The 21578-nt window shown below is 43.1% G+C and overlaps 1 protein-coding gene across 2 annotated transcripts; it reads right to left on the reverse strand.

Moving 5' to 3' along the window:
- Window positions 1-513: 513 nt before the first annotated feature.
- Window positions 514-20417, reverse strand: WDR86 (WD repeat domain 86). Of its 2 annotated transcripts, none has more exons than XM_061348724.1 (7): window positions 20149-20417; window positions 19288-19594; window positions 16422-16563; window positions 14508-14940; window positions 5539-5674; window positions 2113-2216; window positions 514-881 (listed from the first exon to the last, which is right to left on the reverse strand). In XM_061348724.1, the coding sequence occupies exons 2-7, from the start codon at window positions 19448-19450 to the stop codon at window positions 663-665; spliced, it is 1197 nt and encodes a 398-aa protein (XP_061204708.1). In that variant the 5' UTR covers window positions 19451-19594; window positions 20149-20417; the 3' UTR covers window positions 514-662. The 2 variants fall into 2 exon arrangements, with proteins under 2 accessions (XP_061204708.1, XP_061204717.1); XM_061348733.1 differs by lacking the exon at window positions 20149-20417 and adding an exon at window positions 19835-20014.
- Between the last annotated feature and the right edge of the window lie 1161 nt (window positions 20418-21578).

The raw sequence follows: 21578 nt of genomic DNA on the forward strand, positions 1-21578 counted from the left end.
CAGGTTTTAGGGAGGAGCACAACTGCTGTGTCTTGACAAAGAGCTGACCTTGGCACAAAAGGTCTGAGATGGAGCTTGTTCGCTAGCTTCTCTTTTGTTAAAATGATTTAATGTCTGTCCTACTACTCCCAACTTGGCAGAGAGGTGGCGTCTGCTTTAAACTCCTGCTGAGCTGTTCCATTCTGCATCAAATGGTCATACTGGCAAAAAACTGACCTGAAGGTCAATTGTGGAAATTGGATTTGTAGTTGTACTGCATCACACCTTTCATATCTCCAGTCGTCTGAACAGAGGGCATGTGAGAGGGCAACAGGAACAGGAGACATTTCTTACTAGATACTGGACAGGCAGAAGTGTGCAGCATCTCTGTGCCAGCGGGAACTGAAAACAAGCAGTTGTGAGTACAGTTCTTAATTACACACAAACACACACAAGGTACCTGACCTGAAGCACACTGCAGTCCCTCCTGCCCCCAGTGCTGCTCAGATGTCAGCAGCAACAGAATCAGACTTGAGCCCACCTGACACAGAATCCTGGCTCCTGGAAAAGAGGTTTCCCAAAAGTGCCTTCCCATCTCTTTCCAAGTTCTGGTTTACATGGACACAGTGGTACATAAAACAAAAGGTTCAGCTTTGGTCACTCCTGGGAAGTCTGCGGTGGGGTCACATCAGTTCAACAGCCTCATGTTCCCCATTTTCTTGCTGTACCATGCAGCCGACTTTGTTATTGAAGAGGCGAGACAGACTTCCCTTCTGAGAGCCCCGGCCCTGGGCAGACCTCTCCTTCTTCAAACGCCTCTTGTTTCTCTTGCATATTCCTCGGATGTCCCAGATCCTTAGCGTGCCATCATGGGAAGCTGTGTAGAGCAACTCATTGTGGATCTGGAACAACAGGGTTACACTTAATACCAAACCGTACAGCTTAGAATCGGCACAATTAGTCAAAACTTGGAGCAAACACAGCTTGATCCCAACACTTGCGGCCTGATGGCTCATTGGAAGAGCCAGTATAAATTATCACGAAAGCTGCTGAAGCGGGATGAGCCATTACCAAGCCAGGACTCATTTCTCAGCCACTTCACAGAGCCATAAAATATAAACAGCAAGAGTTATTTATAACCTAAACCCACTAGAAAACCAATGGGGAACTAAACTCAGTGTCAGAGTAGGCTGTAGCTGGGAATTTCTGTGCTGGTTTCAGACTGCTGATTTTGAAGACAAAGCTTAAGGAGGCACTGAAATCGGGAGCAGTGGGGGGGGGAGGGGGTGTGTGTCAGAAAAGCTTTCCTTCCCCTTTCCCTCCTTCCTTTGCAGTAAACCATAGGAACGATTTCTCCTTCAGCATTAGTTGTTCTTTCTTCCAAACCTGCAGTAATTTGACTTGATTCCCTCCTGCAGTTCCTTTTCCTTAATGAAACACTTGATGCTGTTGGTAACGTTTCCAATTGTCCTCACCTTCCCCCAGTATTAGTCTCCATCATCTTCCCTTCCTGTGCTCGCCTGTCCACTGTGGTTGCAGGTGCCTGCAGTCTCCAGCAGTGGGCAGCAAGAGCCGGTATCCCACCAGCCGGCTGGCTTCCAGCAGCAGGAAGCACCACACAGCCCTAGCCTCCCCTCACTAATCTACTAAAGATCACATTCATATCGCCACTTCTCAGTGGCTGATGGATACCGTGCCCAGGGTGTTAGAAGGATAATGCTATTTATTATTCTGCTTGGAGAAGGCAGAAACCTTCTTTTCCCCCTAAAGCACTGCAAACACCAGCGTCTTTAACAGGAGGGGTCTTGTAAGGCCAGAGTCCATTCCATGCCCCTACACAGGATCAGTTACGTCTGTCTCATTTCTTACATTTGCTTGTCTAACCTGACCTGAAAAACCTCAGTCATAGACATAGGGCTGTCTCTGGTGGCCCAGTGTGTGGTTTCACTTATCCTCACTATTAGCAAATTTACCTAAAATTGCAGGAGGAATATTCAAGTCTGCTACATTTCATCTTATCCTAGAACAACATCCAATCTATGACACACAGAACAGCCAGCCACACCAGTTCCCACAAAACAACAAGGGAACAATTGGAAATGCAAAATCCCAGCAAAGAAACCCCTTCCCGACCTGGATGCAGTTGATGATGAACTTGTGTCCTCGAAAGATCTTTTGCAGGACACCACTCTTGGAATTGAAAGCTCTTGCGCAGGCATCACCACTTCCTGTGAACACTGCAATGCAACCACACAACACAGCACATGGCCAGATGTGAGCAGCCGCCTATGGTCAGTTCATGCAAGTTCAACAATATACGTAAAACTACTTCACAAAGGAGGCCAACATAGCATTCTTAGGCTTGATTCTCTTCTCATTACAGCAAGTTCAGATCATTTTACTGGAATGGGTTGCCCAAGGAAGCTGTGAAAGCTCCATCCCTGGTGGTGTTCAAGACCAGGTTGGACAGAGCCTCGGGTGACATGGTTTAGTGTGAGGTGTCCCTGTGTGTGGCAGGTGGGTTGGAACTTGATGATCTTAAGGTCCTTTCCAACCCTAACTATCCTATGATTTTCACTGTGTTTTTCAAAACACTGAACTGCCTTACGCCTGAAATTCCTACACATTTCTGTTTCTGCTTTTCCACCTACATCTCCCTTCCTAAACATTCTTCAATAATGCAAAGCAGACAATTTATCTCCTGCCTAGTTTTAAGGGTTTCTACTAAAGCCTTCCGTTTGTTTTACTGTAGTTATTTCCAGGTTTCTATTCAGTACTACAGTACCTTCATCACTTCTGCTGTAGCAGAAGCATCTGTACAGCAAAGCTGCAAACCACTGGAACAGCCTTTCCCCCTCTCACACTAACGATACAAATTCGGCTTAAGCTTCATTAAAACAAACCTACAAAAACATTTCTTACCCATTTCAAACAAAAGCTCACTACTAGTAGGTAGGGCCATCTGTTGAAACACTACAGTTAAATCTGTCCTCAGAGGTGAGTGGCATGTGTAGGCAGCTTTTCCAAGAAGCTTCATAAATTCTTTGAACGTGGTAGATTTCTTCCACTAACTCCTGCAGCTTAGGATCTCTGCAAGCAGTAGAGCTTTTAAGTGATTCAAGGCCCAGGCTATAACCTCCATTTCAGTATGGCACTGAATTATTTACAGGTTTTGGCTATAACTCTGCATGCTACATCATGCATGTGCTGCAAGGGGGTGAGGGTTAAGTAGATTAAGCATGACCAGGGATTTGGGCTGTTCATCAGGTTTCCATACAGTGTCTTAACATGTTCAAAGACCAATTTATCAACACTTCAGGATCTTCACATCAGATCCCCAGAATCTCTGCATCCAGAAACTGTAAGGCAGTGTTAAATATTTAGATTTTATACTTAGCAAGATGTCCAAAAAGGAGCATATTTGTGTTTAAGGCTTTCAAACTGTCTTCATAAACAGTCACTTTCCTTCACTTAACCCAAACTCCTTAAGTTTATCTACAGATAAATATTTTAGAACTGCAACAAGCAATATGTTCACTGTTCCCTGCATTTCATGCCTTTGCAAAAGCCACTAGCATAGAAAGGTTTTTACAAAACTGAAGTGCCTGAAGACAACAGTTTCCTTGTCCTTTGGAGGAAGTCAGGCACCGGATTCCTAAAGAGAGGCAAAGAAATTACCACACCAGTAAATTCAGGACTACAAGGGACGAGAGAACAGGCTACCTACTGCCATAAGCTTTCCAACTTCAAATTAAACAGCAGGAGGCTGGATACTTCCTGCATACACCTTCAAGAAGCATCTGGATGTGGAAAATCAATGTCATTTTATATGGGCCACTATAAATTCAGTTGCCCACACAACCCTGAAAAAGCATCGTGTCCCATTCTGCACATGAGTAACAACAACCTAAAGCAGGGAACAAGGTACAGGTATTTTTTCTTTCCAGTGAATGTGAATCACTTAATACTATTACACACATGCAGAGTGGGAACCAGTTAAGAGATGTTTCTACCATGCAGCTGTCAGTTTACTTGAGCTATTGCTACCAGGATTTTGCTTTTGACAGACATCCTTTATATCTTTTGAATTGTCACTCTATATTTAGGAAGCCTCTTTGCACCTCTGACTTTCAAAGGAGAGCTGTTGATCTAACCTAGATTTAGCGTTTAAACATATGCTTATATATACACCACCTGTGAAAAAAAAAAACAAACAAATAACCAAACAGTAAAATCAACAACTTATTTTTACTTAAATTTCATGTACCCCTGGGAGGGAGAAAAGGTTTTAAATGTTCCCTCAGAGGTTTTGCAACATGAAAATATATAAACTGCATTAAATTTTAAATGCCTGTGCACATACTGTAGGAGAGTATCAACATAATATCATTAAGTACATTAGATTGAGAATCAGCTTTAATATTCCCCATGCTATTAATTACACAAGCAGACTGAGGAGAGCCACTAGAAACACATCCTGATGATTTAAGGATTAGTTCTCAGATTTATCTGGACTCCCTGTACACTATAAATCCATTTTGGAAGCCCATACTTGTTTTTTCTTCTCATTCTTCAACTATATTTTCTTATTTAGACTTTAAACTCTTTGGGGCAATGAGCCTTTGGGTCCTGATCAGATAGCAAGCAACAGATTGAAGATCTTCTAACAGAAAGTCATCACTTCTCAGCTGAGATTCTTTGCATGCTCTTGTGCTGGTGCAAATTCAATATAAACCCTAACAAACACCATTTAGACTGAAGCATTTTTAAGAGAGAGAATGGACACACAGTGCTGATCTCTCTGTCCCAGGCGAACAGATAGAAGTTTAAGCTACACTAGCTCCAAAATTTGGTATCCTGTGAACATGTATTTGTAATTCTAATTGAAACAAAGCTATTAGATACTGTGTAAATAAGGGATCAATGTATCATAATAATACAATCATAGTATGTAAATTTTTAAGTGCAAATTTCCTCTTTTGAGAATTAAAATGCATCTAAATTCTACTTAGACATTTTTGTCTACCCTTCAAGTGGAACAATTCAATTCTCCCTTTTTGCATTTAACTTTAAATGAGCTCTTAAATAATCCTGTGAACACCTGTACTGCACTATCAGGATATCCTGCACAGGTCTGAGACTAAATGTCGCAATACTGCCTGCATTTTGAGAAAAAAAAAAATGAAAAAGGGAGTGTTATGGAAAATAATGTAAGTGTATGGCAGGGATAGTGTGGTAGGATGAGGGGGAAGAGAGAGAAAGCTGCAAAGCTGGTAGGGTGGTCTCAGATAATAGGACTTTTGTTTGAGCCTAAACTTTCTTTTTGATGGTTTTAGAGAGTCTGGTCAAGTCTGAAGCAGGATCAACACTGAGAAAATGCAGCTCCAGAAGGCTCATTAATGAAGGACCCAGTGCTGATACTGTTGATACTGAACATAAATCTGCTGTAAAAAGCGAGAATTTCACAGGCCATCAAAATTACAGTATTCTCTATTAACAACCTTTAATCACAAACTAATAGTAAGAAGGGGACTGCTGAACATAGGAAAGGCAACTTACAGATCCCAGCATGGTATTTCAAAGTGCTAACGCTGTGTTTGTGAGCCTTGTACGTTTGGATTCGCTCCCCAGTGTCTACTAACCAGCACTTCACTGTCCTGTCCGCGCTTCCTGAATACAAGTGCCGATTCACTAGCTGAAAGGAAGAGAAAAAAACATCAACAGTCTTTCAGGCATGTTCATTAGAGAATGGCACCAAAGTGACTCATCTGAAATCATGGTTTCCAACCCAACAGCCTGTCACAAAGAGCAACAACTACACCCTGAAACAGGGATGATGAGCAAAACCAACCTTGCATTCTTCACAGTTGCATCTCCCAATGACTTTTGGACCTTGCAAACATCTCCCATGTTTCAGAAGATAAACAAACAGCCCATCTGCTGGTGTAAGCAGGCAGGATTTCAGTGAGCTTAACAATCCTAACCCTACTTCCATGAGCAGTTACATTAGTATAGCCTCAAAAAAAACCCCAGCAGTGTAGTTTCTGCAAAGCATTTTTGGTAAGAACTCTTATCAGTATATGAGTTTTAATTACAACCAAAATTTCAGAACAATGCTGAATAGCAATAAAAAAAAATAAATTAAAAATGAAATCCTATGCAACATAAACCAGGGTTTAACATTATTCCTCTGCACAAGGCCAGTACCTGGGAACACTAACTCTTCCCTGAACTGTTTAGTATCTGCATTTCCACAAGTCTTTTCAGACTGTGTTATCGAACTATTAAATAATTAACCATCCTTACAGATGGTTTTTAAACACCTTTAACCAGGTTGCCTTCTGCTGTTTGTTTAGAACAACTCTGCCTATAAATCCCAAGAAAGAACAGTGCCTCATCACACTAAGTCATCCCGCACACTGCATGAACTCACTAGTGGCAGAGGTTGGCTTTTATTCCACACAGACATGATAAAGAATGACAAAAGAGAGGACTGCAGCTGAGAAGCCAAGACAGAGAGAAAACAACCAACCTGTGAAAGACTATAACCAGTACACAGTAACAAACTACCCAAAGACTTGCAGCTCGGAAGGGAAACTCTCCACAGTGCAGGCAAAAATCTTGGATTTTATGTTCACCTAATGAAAACAAGCTAAAGGTTTTACTAGCCATTATCACATACAGCTCTGACTGCACACTCCTCCAAGCAGAGTACTGGCCCAACCTCCAAAGGCAGTACTATAAGGGCAGCCAGCCATCGCACGTGCTCACAGCAATCCACAGGCTGTTGTTAAGAGCTGAATTTCATTGAGTTGCACCAACCTCTGTACCAAAAGGATGGAGAAGCAGGAGGGAGAACCCAGACCTCCCCAGAGAATTTGCAGGAGTACTGATACCTGTATGCCCTCTAGGCACACAGATCAGAAGGTTCAAAGGACCAGCAGAGTGCTAACCCCTGATGTTTCTCAGGCATCTCAAAGATAACAACTGCAGAACAAATGACAGATCAACTTGACATGGATCATGCCACTGATAAAGCCAGCAATACTTTGAAATGCCACATCCTATTACTTGTAAGCTATTTTAGCAATGGCATTAATACTGTATCTCGATGAGGACAGAGCAGAAATGACCAGCAGACAGCCTGAGGAAGTTAACGCGACTTTTAATTCCTAGGCTCAACCTGAATGGCATTAAGAGCACTGTCACGCTGCACCTGCTAGATGGAAGAGGATGCTTTGAGCTGAGACCCTGCCGTGTTTTTCTCAGCCAAGTCATTGCATTTCTTTTTCAGACATCTTATTAGCACCATCAACCCACTCACTGAAAAAGGGGAAACACTAAGTTACAACCTCCTGCAGGTAGATGCCTCTCTGTATTGATGGTACATCAGGTTGTGCTGCTTCACTTCTGCATGTAAGTGGCTGTATCAGTGCTGAAGTGAAACAGAAAAACTGCAGCTTGCCTAGATTTACCAATTTGCTAGATATAAAAATGTGTTAAATTACATGGTAATTTATATGTGTTAAATGACTAAGGTAATTTATAGCACCAGGATCTAAGGAGCCACAGAATCACTAAATGGTTTGGCTTGGAAGGGACCTTCAAGATCATACAGTTACAACCCCCTGACACAGACAGGGACACCTTCCACTAGATCAGGTTTCTCAAAGCCCCATCCAAGCTTGTCTTGATGTTTCCAGGATGTGACAGCCACAACTTCTTGGGGCAACCTGTTCCAGTGACTCTACACCCTCTTAGTAAAGAACAACTTCTTAATATATAACCTAAATCTACCTTCTTCAGTTTAAGGAAGGTATCCCTACATACTCTTGTAAAAATTCCCTCTCCAGATTTTCTGTTGGCCCCTTTAGGCACTGGAAGCTGCTTTAAGGTCACCCCGGAGCCTTCTCTTCCCCAGGCTGAACAAGCCCAGCTCTCTCAGCCTGTCGTAAGAGAGGTGCTCCAGCATCTTCATGGCCTCCTCTGGACTTGCTCCAACAGGTCCACATCCTTCTTCTGTTGGGACACAGTACTGGAGGTCTCATGACAGTAGAGTAGGGGGGAAGAATCCCCTCCCTCGACCTGCTGGTCACACTCCTTTTGACGGGGCTCAGGGTATGGCTGGCTTTCTGATGCCCAGTCACAGATACAGTAAGATGGCTGGCACAGCAAATATCTTAAATTCAAAGGCTCTGTGCTACCCAGGTTACCCCATGATATGCTTTTATGCACCTTCCTCCTCTTCACCGGTTAAAGCAGGCAAAGGATTCTCAGCTTTGCATGGAAACAGAATTACTAACAGGTTAAACAATCTACTGGATACCACAAACTAAGCCTGCAGCACAGCTAACAGCCAAACCCGGTACAAGCTCTGACTGCCACACAGCCTCTCATCTCCATGGTATTTTTAAAATGCAGAACACGAAAAAGCTACTACGGAAGAAAGCCATCAAGAGCTATCAGCTCAGGTTGAAGTTACAAATCAGATGTGCCTTTAGTAATATGATGCAGGCATCATCTCACCTAAATCGATGCCGATGCTGACAGGTAAGATAGTCCCCTTAAGGTCACTGCAGTCTAGGGTACAACTCATCTTATTTTGACGGAGATGTCTGAAACAGATCATGCCTTAAAACTTGCTGTTTCTGCCTGACAAGGACAACCTTCTCAGCTGCAGCCATCTGTACCAATTTAGGTGAGATGACTCCTCCCTCACTTGACTAAAGATAGGTCTAGTTTACAACTCCAGCCTAAACTACACCACTTCAGATATCTATCTTTAATCAAAATACTAACAATCATCATATACTGTTCCCCTAGCCAAAGCACCTTACAAGCAAGCCTCACCCTCTGTGTAATTTAAAGTACATACCTTCCCTACTTTATAGATGGGGAATCATCATATAACACAACTGAAGTCCACCCAAAGAAGGACTTGAAATTTCCAGCATCCTAACTTCTGACTGCCCAAATCCCAGAGTGCAGCCCTGATTTGAGAGGCTGATCCAGGCTGCAACCGTCCCTTTCCACAACTGTCCTTTTCAACATTATGTGCTTCAGGGCAGCTGTGACAAGCAACAGTGCATCCCTGGATGGGTACAGCTAGTATCCCTGGAACCGGTCAAGACAGCATATGAAAACCAAATGGGATTCTGTCTGAGATGAGCAAGACAGAGGCCGCAATCCAATTTCACCCATGTCAAATCAGTACTTCTTCTCAGGAGCCTTTGTTCAGATTTGCCAAAGGATGTTGCTATGCCCCAACAACACAGACATGGCAGCCTTGACTGTCAAGTCTTGATTTAAAAATGACCAGAACAAACAGCTACATATTCCAATCTGCAACTGCCTGGAGAAGTGGTGATATTTTCAAAGCTGTATTTTCCTTGGCTGGCTCTTGGACATTTTGTTCACTTTGGCTGACGGCCCAACAAAGCTCCTGACAAGGAAAAGCATGGCAAGTCAAGGACACCTGTAGCAGAGCAGACAACACAGAACAGATTTGCAGCTCAAATACTAATGAGCTGAGTGGACATTTCAAACCCAAGTAGCTTCAAAAGAACTAAAACACTGATGGCAGTCAGATGTTCAGTTCTAAAGCCTCAGCCAGACAGCAAAAAACCACTGCATTGATATCTGGAATCCTGGACTGTTAATTTTTCTCATTACTCTGAGGGACTTTGCTTTGAACCAGATGAAACAATGAGACATATGAATGGAGTAAATCTGTCTTAATCCTCAGGCCAAAGTACCAGAGATGCTCTATTCCATGAAGTTCAGTCAGACTGCAAAGCAACAACAGCAGCAAAATACAGATTGCAAACACCGAAGTAGTTACAGGTTTCACTATTAAAATTTGCTAGGTTTATGCACACCAACCTTGGTTGTAGTTATCAGACACACCACAGTTTGACCAAAATAAACGATCACATCTAGGGTTGGTCTCTCAAGACAATCACAACCCTATTGCTCCACAAGCTTGGCTGAACTCACCATATGCAGCAGCTTAAGACAATTTCTACCTGTGTAAGTGCCAAATATACCTGCAAAAGAGCTGTTTAGTGGGTATTTCAGCCTTATAGGAATAGACTTTTCTTTCCCAATTAACCTTTGCTATAAGAAACAATTTAACCCTCATCTAAGGAGAGGCAATTGGCTCTCTAGATTTGAACACATTCTCTTTCTGAAGATCACTGCACTCAGAGCGGCTCCTGGGAACTTCACAATGTGTTCACATCAGCCACCACATGTCCCATTACCAGGGTATTCTTCACATGGGGGTCAGTATTCCCACAGCCTGCCAGCTGGGTCTTCTGTTTACAATCACTTCTAAGTTAAAAATCACCAACTTGGACCAAACTCAATTTACAAATATGTAAGCCTTCAGCTGAGTTAGACTTTCAGGATCACATTCAAACCACATTCATTTTAACGAGCTAACAAACTCCCTGTGGGCAAGAAAATTGGTTATTTTCCTGAGATTCCATCTAGAATGAGCTCTTTGGCCTGGCTGTTAAGAGAACATTTCTCAGGTTTTTTACTGCAGTGCAAAGTAATGGTCCCAGCAACACGTTTCTTTTCTACAGGTGTTGTACGCATTCGTATTCCTCTAATTGAGTTTCATTCTCTGATGAGTTATGCAATAAATACAGACATAAATTACAAAAAAAAATTAAATTTATTTTAATGCACTTAATTTAATTGGTGTGAAAAAAATTCTGTCCCTGTGATCGTAACAGTTAAACATAAAAATGGAGTTCAGGCAATGGCTTTGTTCAACACATTCTTTTCTTCTAGTCAGCTTTAAAAGGCAACTACAGGGAATGGTCCAAACAAAGGATCTTTTGCAGGAAAACGAGGCGCAAGTCCTTTGCCCACTCATGTTCATTTAAGACTCCTTTTGCAAGAAAGGTTTTTTTCTTGCATGAATGTTTGCTATAGGATCCAAGCTAAATTCCAAGCTGGATCATTTCTCTCTGCCAGCTTTTGGCAGCATAATTTTGATAAATACTCAAGAGGCAGAACAATACTTGAGAATAGTTTGCAAAGCTACTTTGGAGACATTTAGAAAAACATATACAAGTAAATATTTAAGTCAGGGTTATTTAGCCTATTGCAGGCAGTCACGTTAATGGAAATGCATGTTTGAAATTAATTGCAAATATTGGTCTTTAGCCAGGCCTGAAATTTTTAAGTGGAAGAATTAGCATGAGCTGTGTAATTATACTCAGCCCACCCTTACTTTTTCCCACCCCTTCTTCTAAAATCTCATTATTGGCTCTTATGTGAAGAGGGAGCACTGAAAACAGCTGCTGTCCCTTGCCTGCCAAGCTATCAATGCACTGCAGGAGATGAGTTCTGGCTGCTCCACTGCTAGTTACCTTGCCTGACAATGACAGTAATCAAGGCTGCCTAACCAACTAGCACACACATAATCCCCACTGCAGATAGAAAGTCTCCTGTCAAAAACCTCTGAGAGTCTAATTTAGGTAGTGAAAGGAAGACAAGAATGGCATCAGAATAAGCTGGTACCTGCAGCAGAAGCTACTTTGGCAGCAGACCACATGCAACTGGTAAATAACCTCAACAGACTTGACCCAAGACAATAGGACAAGCTCTGGAGAGTATCAGAACAGCTCACCCTCTTTCCTCCACCATGCAGGACCACCACAGACAGGTGAAAAGAGAAAGCTGAAAACTCACCAACAATTTCTGTTCTGCCATGCTAGATAAAGAGTTGCTTTCAGGCTCCTCTCAACTTACCCTAGCTGGCAATACCACCTAAAGGATCTCAGGGCAAGTGAGAAATGTTCAAAATCCAGACACCCCTGTGGCATCACCCCTCTACTTTTCACACACCAACACTGCAGGAAGCAAGGTGGAAAATATGAAACACTCCTTCAAGATGCTCCAGGAATTTCCATTCACTGCTACAGTGACACTATTGGTATTTACTGAAAAGTAATGGGAGACAACTAACAGTCCAGACCTAATTTGCAGCAGTTTAGAACATCCCTAGGGCATTCCTGTTAGTAACAGTGCTTTTTAAAGTTGGGAAAAATATGGTCTCAATATCGAAATTTTTCCTGATTTGTGTCCAGGATGAGAGATCACACTGAGCATTTCTCAAACTTCTGGAAAGGTCACCCTCCCTGAGGGATCTTTATATGAATACAGAAAATGAAAATAAGTCTTTTTTTCCCTTTATTCTCTCCACAAAAGCATTATACCACCCAGAGAACAGGTAACTGCCTTTAATTGCTGGTACCAACTCAGCTCTTCCAGGACAAGGGAGTGAAAATCTGGTGTAATTAGCAGCTCACTTCTGCCCTGAAGAAAATGAACTACTGTCAACAATTAAAAATGTCTGCTAGCTATGGTGAGCACTCGCAACTACCTCCAAGTCCTTCCTGACCCACAGTTTGAAAACTACTATCCCAACTCACTATCACAGATTGCAATACTGTCTCTATGAAGCCCTAGGCAAACAAAGAAAAAAAGGCTTCAAGAGCTTTTTGAGAAGAAAACAAAAATAAAACAACCCAAACACCTCTATTCAGGAAGTTTCCCTTCTGTTTCAACATCTTTGTATGGATTCTGGTGATTGCCCCCTTTCTAAAAGAATGAAAATACCACGTGGGCTGTGCTGAGAGGCAGCCAAGTGGAACAGAAGGACTAGTGTTGAACCCAGTAAGGAAGAGGGAGGAATTAGGAAAGATCGACAGCCTAAAGCTATTCAACAGCAGTAGAGTGACTGCTTAAGCTGGGTAAGTTTTAGAGGACTAGAAACCAAACGCTCTCTGTGGGGGCAGTATGTACCTCAGTTGGACTCTTCTAGCCTCAAACATCAACTGGTGATGAGAGAAGTGAGGGGCTACCAGTTACTCAGAGCTAGAAGAAGATCTGTCCAAGACTGTTGCCAGCACAGCCTTGGCAGCAGTAGTCCTGTGTACTTTGAATTCTTCAGGTTTTCCAAATACATGTATTGCTTTTGCTTTTCCTATCCCCTACAAGAAGTTCTGTTTGTTTAAATCCATTGTTTAACACTGTGCTCACAAGCAGAGCAGCATTGCTCATTCTTGAGCATTCAAAGAGTGTAATTGAATTTCCCAGGCTTCTGAGAGGGGGTCAAGCCAGTTTTGTGTAACAATTTTAGCAAGAACCCAATTAAATTAAAACAAGCTCTTTTGCTGCCGATCTGTGCCTTGAAGAAGGGTTACAATTAAACAACAAAACATAGCGTGAAACTAAGAACAGCAACAGATTTGATTTACTTGAGCATCCTCAAAATACATTACCACAATATCATAAAAACAAGCTTTAACGCTGAGAATTTACCCAAGCAAGACAAACATTACTCCAGGGCAACATGATTGTGTGTGGCTTTTTTTTTTTCCCTCTTTCCAAAAAACAAAGGAAGATAGAATTTCTTCAGCACTATCGGATTTTTAGACTGTTAGTGTCAGCTGTGTCTACCTTCTTTAGAAACAAAGGCAACATTTATTAAACAACTATTAAAACCACACACTGTAACCTCCTTAAAGGAAAAGCACTTAGGGTCAACAAACACAGACAAGGAGAGTAGGGAGAAAAACTATTGGCATTAACTTCAAACAGACACATATCTACAAACATTTAAGGTTTGCAGACCTGAAACTAAGTTGTAGACCATCATACACCTTCTTCAAATCTACTATTAGCATTTTCTGGTGGGTAGTAGAGTGTACAGGACAAGTGCTTGTTCCCCTTTTCCTTCATCTACCTAACCTCCTCCTCTCCTCTGCAATATTAACAAATCTGGCAGCACGCACCAGTAAAATACTGCAAACAGAAAAACAGAGTATAGTTTTTCAGGTCACATTTTTTTCCCCTCTCTCCTCCATCATTTCCCAATTTATCTTCCCCATGCTCTACTTCTCTTTTCCATTTTCCTTGCCTGTTTTCTTTTCTTGGCCACCTCTTTCTTCCTTTCTTTCCTGAAATTACGTCTGTGTTTTTTAAAGCAGAATTTCTTTCAGCTTTATGCTTGCCTATTATCTTTCACCCACAATGCTGGGTTGGGCTTTGGTTTGGTTTTGTCTTTTTTTTTTTTAATTACCTTATTTACTCAGAATTTTTTTCCTCTCCCCTCTTTAAGTTACCCAACCCTGTGTTTGTTTACTTGCTCAGGTTATTCTTCTTCAAAATCTGGTGATCCTGTGTACACAATCCTACTCAGATGAACAGTCCTCCCAGCAAACCGACCCATGAGTTTCAAGACCTAGGACATTGAAACAGATACTGAACTACAAGTGAGACCAAGATAGCCATTAGAAGTCAAGAGGACACCAGAAAGTGTTAAAACAGGATTTGTCTTAACACCATAGAACACCAGTATTTTGTTATTACATGAATGTTTAAGTTTACCATTTATAACCTGTCTTGGAAGAGCTGTTTTATGAATAAAAGACAACTAAGACCCACATGAGTTAGGATATGGATACCCTCCTCTCCCTTCAAATAGCTCTTGAAGACTCTGTTCTTACCTCTAGGCAAATTACTGATCCTTGATGCTCTTTGAAGACTTTCAACTGCTCACCAGTGACAATATTCCACGTTCGAATGGTATAATCCGTGCTGCCAGAAAACAGCTCCCTGTTTGGTGCGTCAAGTATAAGGCATAAGACAGCCCCAGTGTGTCCCAGCAGAGTCTGGTAACAGCGCCCGCTGGACACCCACCAGACCTTAACAGTGCAGTCTGTGCTACCTGTCACGAGGAGGTCTCTGCTTACTTTCTCCTCCTCCTCCTCTTCTTCCTCCTCTTCTTCAAGAACATCCCTGGAGGAATAGTGAGCTAGAGTCAGGACACAGTTCCGATGGCCCCGGAATTCCTGGATTTGTTTCTCCTTGTCCACACTCCAGCAGCGCGCCGTCCTGTCATAGGAGCCACTAAAGAGATAGTCTTTGGCAACCAGGATCCTGCAATAAAAACCAAAGTTTGCATGTATGAAAATATAATTCTTTTTACATGACAATTTTTTGACACAATTTCAATCCCAAGCATCCTAAAGTTAGAAACAATAGCATGAACACAACATAGGTAATCCCAATTCAGTGTCACTGTTTAATACACACAGTTCATCAACTTTTTTGTTGTAGAAAACTGTAGAAAAGTAGAAACTTCCCTGTTCCTACTTTTAAAATTAAGACCCCTTATTCGGGTATTCAGGTACACGGATGCAGCACTGTAGCTTTGTGGTTTTCCAAAATCTTGTCCAGCAAGACCATTAGGTACTTTTCATAAGTTACACATACTAGCTAAGAGCTTGTTGTTTTGGGTGTTTCCTGTTTGGTTGTTTTTAAACTCATTCTTGATCATTATTTATTAGTATTTATAAATAATTATTTATAAAAGCCTATGAAAATACCTTGGAATTAAAAAAGAAAAAATACATTGCAGGAACCTGACTTGTAACTGACAGTGTGCAAAGAAAATCACCTGTCCATCATCAGAGAGAGCGCAAGAAAAAAACATATACACCTAATTTCACTTAGCCCAGGATCTCAAAAAAGAGCAAGAGTACTTCACTTGTTACATAACTGAAGAGCAAATCAGATTACAGCTCAAGTATTCAACTTACTCAGCCTCCATGAACATGCAACAGAAAAATCTCTACAGCTCATATTCCCAAACCAGAGATAGTGAACATCGCAATCTGTCATCTGTGCCAGCTGAGTTTGGCCTTCTGAAAACTTTCAAACTGACAACAAAGTCATATGAATAGGGAACATATTTCCATTTGCTGATTTAAGCAAAAAATCAGGCCAGTGCCAAATACAGAGCCAGCCTTCCTAACTATTTACAGAATCCAGATACACATCATATGTGTTTTGAGTTTAGTAAGGAACAAAAAACCCCATCCACCCACAAAAAAAAAAGAAATGTAGAAAAAAAGAAAAGAACAACCAACCTCAGACTGATCTATTTGCCATTAATTAAATCCAGTCCAACTATTAGGAGGCACTTCAAATTGACTTGCTAATCAGTCACACACAGTCGGTTTAATATTAAACTTCATTTTCACAAACAGGAATAGTAATTCCAGAAAAAGTCCTGACATTATCCCTCTTACTGATACACAAAGGCTTGACATGATGTTTTTAAATCTATTTATCAGAAGCATCTGTTATCAATTGAGTAATTTCTTCTGGAATTTCATTCCTAGCCCTAGATTCAATTCCCCTGCTGTGTGCCTTTCATTTCTCTCCTATCTGCTGTCTATGGATGTGTCAGCACTGTTGCTAGGAAAACTAATCATTACAGCACAGAACACGTGTAGCATGAACTCAAAGGTTTACACAACCCATTTTATTAGTGTAGTAATGGAGAATTGCAGTGAAATGACAATATACATGATAACAGATTACAGGAACACAACGAAGAACTTCATAGAACCAACCTGTTAACAATTGATGTGTGTCCTCGGTAAATGGCCAGGCACTGACCTGTCATCACATCCCACTTTCGAATGGTGTGATCGGCACTACACGTAAAGGCAGCCTCATTTTCTAAGTGGCAAAAGGTGATGTAGCTTTCATGTCCTAGGAATAACAAAGGAAACAAATTCAATCACAGTGCATGCAAGCAGGACAAACTAGTCAAACTCTTCACCTTAACTAAGAAAAATACAGCAAACAAACAGAATGAAACTCTAGTTTTAAAGTGCACCACCATGTTCTTCACATTTAAAGATTTGTATAAAACACATTTTTAACTAACAGCAGAAAACTCTGCTTCACTGAGGTAAGGATTAAGTGAAAGAGTAAAACAGTACAGTTCCACCAATCAGGTAGACAGAACAGTATTATAAAACTATAATGACCTAAATTAACATCAGTGTAATTAAGTTCAGACTAGTGAAATTTAAAACCAGTTAAAAAAGGCTTATTTTATTAAAAAAAGAAATGCTTTTGCTTCTTTTTCCTGAAGTCAGGGAAAAAAGGCTGCATTTTGACCCAGCCCATTGATTGTCAGGACACAAACAGTCCTAAATGAAAGCATGAAACCATGAAAAAAGGAAGACATGATATTTACCAGCAAGTTTAGTTTCAATGTCCAAGCAGGATGAAACACAACCAACCAACCAACCAAAAAAAAAAAAATAAAATGTATCTGGTAAAGTCAGCCAATGCTTTTCCCATCATGACTAATAATAACATGAATAAACCCCACAATTGTCAAGCTATCAGTATACCTTTAAGGAAATGACACAAAAAGAAAGAATAAGAGCAAAATTAAGTACGCTGGGACTCTACAGTTACAATAAAAATAGACACAACTGCTACTCTAAAAACTTCAGGCTGAAAACCAGAGTAATGCAATTGAAGAGAAATCAATACTACAACCTTAAACTTTTGTTGTTGCTTATCAAGGTGTGCAATTTTGCTACTAAATGCACAGCATTTAAAAATCACCTTAGGATTCAAGTCCCAGCTTTGTCCATCTCCTGTGTGAAATTGTTGTAACCCATCTAATCATTGGGATAGTATTATCTTACACTCTTCTGTTTTATTTATTTAGACTGCAAAGTTTCAAGATCAGAACTGTTTCCTCTTAAATGACTATCAAAAGAGAGACCCAGACTTTGGTTGAAGGCAGTGGGCCCTACCGTGATTTAAATAACACTATTATTTGAGGAGAAAAGAAAAAATATAAGGACAAATGTGATTAAAGAGACACAGATGGACAGAAAAAGATATTGGAAGACCAGAATCACACTGTAGAATAAAGAGATGGTAAAAAAACTGAAGGAAAGCGGACTGCCCAGTAAAACTTTGTTTCGCTGACTGCAAAAAAGTAGATTTTACTACAACTCCTGTAGTTCAAAAGCAAACCAGAATCTACATTACAAATGTTCGTCTTGTTTCCCTTTAAGCAAATTCACCAGATGACACAAATTAAAAAGATCACCAGGGCTATAGGCAAACCTATGCTAACCCTCACAACTTTGTGAAAACTTTTTGCATGCAGCTTAAATGGGACAGGTTTCAACCACAAGGATTGTTCTGCCATCATCAAATAATCCTGCTCTGAGACGATCAAAAAAGCATCTTGGTTATTGAGCCAAAGTCTGCCAGTCAGATTTTAAGCATCAGTTATACTCAGCCACACAAAGGATGCCAAAACACCCTGTGGCAGACAAGGTCTGGTCAAAAGCAGCCACCATGGAAGTCTGCTGGTTATGCTGTGGTAGAAGCTTGAAACTGTGTTATAGATACAGGTTTATTCATAATTATAGCTTGTACAACACACATTTACACAACAGCTCTACGTGTGCATAAATATAAAACACAATTATCTGATTCAACAAAACCATCTAGACAACCTTCTTTAGAGTTTACACACCAGACATTATCAGTACATAGACCACATTCTGAACATTATCCAGTTTATTTCTCTTTCTAGTTAAAAGTTCATTAGTGGTTTAAAGGGATTTCTAAGCCTAAAGCAAATGCACTGAGTTTTTCAGGAGCCAGAACCATGGCAGGATGTGGAGAAAAAAAGACAATACTCCATAGTCAAAAACAAGCAAGAAAGTAAACAATGACTACAGCAATGTAATTTCTTCTTCGGAGAAAAAAAAAAAGGATTAGAAATTCCAAATTTAAGAGGGTTTGTTTGTGTGTGTGTGTGTGTGAAGAGAAAACATGAACGAGCAACAATACAAACATCATTAATTCACATCTGAGTCCTGCATGACACTTTCTACAGATTTTCTTTTGAAATGAGATGCTAGTTTAAGGATAAGAAAGAAGTTGCTTAAAACACAAAAGCAATTTAAAAGAAAAAAACCCAGCAATTAACATTTCTGTGTGTCAAATGTGGGGGAAAAGAAGTAGCCTGTTTTGTGGAGTTTCTTTCTAGACTTCTGGGTCAAGAGGGTCTAAATAAAGATTGTCTGGAAAATGACATGATTAAAAGGAAAAGAAATAATAGAAGAAAGGGAGAGAGACAATAACAAACAAACAGTATTTCATCAGGGTGTAAACCAGACAGCTTCCAGAAAGAGACATGAGTTGAACAACTGTTACATTCCCCACCCTCAGACAAATGGATCTATGCATTCAGTAGCACTAGTAACCTGTTTGGATTGAAACAGCTTCTGCTTTACATTACTGTAACAAATACTCAAAAAACCCACAAAACAAAAACAAGCATGATTTTGGCTGCCAGGCAGGCTGCAGCGACTGAAAGAGACCAGAACATGCTGTGTGGCCTGTGCCATGCTTCAGACTCAAAAGCTAGGTGAACAGAAACCATTGTACCTTGGAAGTGGCCATGGCACTGGCTGTCAGCAGTGCTCCAGAGCCGCGCAGTGCCATCTTCACTACCCGTGAGCAAGCGCTGGCCGTCCGGGCTCAGGCTCAGCCAGTTGATGCCTCCTTGGTGATCTGTGCAGACCTTCACGGCTGAGCCACTGTTCCCCATCCTGGTGGTCCCAGTGAAGGCAGCGGCTGTGGGTCAAATCATGGGCACTGTGTAAGTGCTAGACCATGTTCTGCCTCCAGCTGTCTCCCACTGAACAACTTCAGCCATTACAACTCTGAAAACTCAGCAGGGCAGTCCAGACTCCTGTAGAGAGACACAAAGGAGGAAGAGGAGGGCACGTTAAATCGTTTCATCTCCCCCCGTGGATGCATCACTTTCTCAGTCAGGGTGTGTTGAAGCCACTGAGCGCTTCTTTCTCCGCAGGAACCGGAGATCTACCGTAGCAGATGGCCACACGGCTTACTGGTGCGTCTTCTCCGTGGGCACTGAGGTACGGTCGGTCCCTGAGAGAGGACCCAGCCTGGACGGCGGCGGTACCGCTACCTGGTGCCGCGCTCAGGCTGCCGGCACTGCTGCTTCTTCAGCAAGTTCAAGGCTAACTCGGGGCACCCTGAAGAGGCGACGCCTCCCAGAGAGGGAAGCCCAGACCCAGGCGGCCCCCAACGCCCCAAGGGGCTGCCGGACCCGTTCTCCCCCCGCCCTGGGATCACCTCAGAGGCCCCCTGTCCTCCCCGCCCAGAGCTGCTGCCATCCCTCCCGCAGGGCCCCCCCACCCCGCATCTCCGCCCTACGGCACTTCCTCAGGGCCCCGGGGGGAGGCGCGGGGCTCGTCTCCGGCGGAGCGATCCCGCACTTACCCTCTGGGGAGGGAGAACCTCTCCCTCCGAGGGGGCCGGAGTCAGCGCCGGGCCGAGAGCGGGATCTGCCCGCTGCTGTCTCCTCCGCCCTGCGGGGAGGTGGGAAGGACTCCCCTCCGCCGCCGGGCCGAGGCGGGAGCCCCGCAGCCGCCGTCGTGCCCCCCTCAGGCCATCCCGGGGCGGTTCCTCACCCCCAGCGCCGGCCCTCCCTCCATTAGCTCCCCCTCCATGTTAGAGCCTTCTAATCGCGGCAGCCCCCTCCACTGGGGCGGGAAGGGGCGGCCTCCCCTCGCCCGCGCTGCCGCCTGGGTGCCACCGCTCCCCGCCGCCTTGTACTCCCGGGGGGTGCCCGGCCGCTCTGCCCCTCTGGGATGGCCTCCCTCCACATCAAGCCCCCTTTCCGAGGGAAAGACGCATCCGCAGCCCACCTCCCCAGGGCTGAAGCCGCCCTTACCTCGTTTCAGTCCCCCGGCGGTGCTGGGGAAGAGCTGAGGGGTGGGAGGGTCTCTCCCTGCTGGGGACCCTTCAACAATCGCACTGCAACCGAAACAGCCCGACAGCACTTCCACACCCCCAGCGGAGTCCCCAGGCTTCTCTTCGGGGGAGGCACCGCTTCCTGCGGCACGTTTCGCCCCGCAGGCTGCCCACCGGCACCACCGGTTCCTCGGCGAGCAGCCTCGTTTCCTCCCCGGCTTTTCAGGCCGGTGCCTCCCGGGACACAGATGCTTGTGCTGGGGGCTGGCGTTGAGGGAAGCCATCGCCTATTGTTCCCTCTCTCCCCTGGGTGAACTCGCATCAAACTTACTCTCAGGAGCCCCCCCTATCCACGGGAGCCCCAAACCCCCTCTCTCGCTCTGCACGTACCGGAGGATTTTGGGGCTGTTTCTTGTTAATGTGGCCCCTCGCCCGATCCACCTCAGCTGTGTGCTGCTCCAAACTGTCTGATCAAGGGCTTCAGCATGGCAGGGTGGCAGGGTGGAGCTGCTGCCTCGGGAGCTGTGCAATCTGTGCATCCCATCATGGTGTCATTTAATATACCAAGGATGTATCCACCAGGCAGAGAAAAGCGAGACCCTCCAGCAAGGCAGCAGCAGGGTCCCATGTGGATCCTCCTCCCCCCCGCTAAGAAACGGGGAGCTGCAGCTGAACACATGCCATTAGTTGTGTGATAGATCACAAAACCACCTTCTCCCAGCTCCCGCCTCGTTTGATCGGAAAAGCACAGTTTTGAGTCAAATCACCAACCCCAAAACAAGCCCATTACCTCCATTTCACACTGTCATCTTCAGTACAGGGGTTCACCAGGCGCTCACAGATATTTAGCAAAGCATCAGCTCTGCTCCGACATGATGTATTTCGGTGTGTGGGCTGTACAGAAATGCATGAGTTAAATGGATACTTCATGGGATATGTTATTTTGCACAGTGCAT

Source organism: Neopsephotus bourkii, unplaced genomic scaffold (assembly GCF_033783945.1).
Source record: "Neopsephotus bourkii isolate Nb327-2 ecotype Australia unplaced genomic scaffold, CSIRO-AGI_Nbou_v1 NB_53, whole genome shotgun sequence".
Classification (NCBI taxonomy): domain Eukaryota; kingdom Metazoa; phylum Chordata; class Aves; order Psittaciformes; family Psittacidae; genus Neopsephotus; species Neopsephotus bourkii.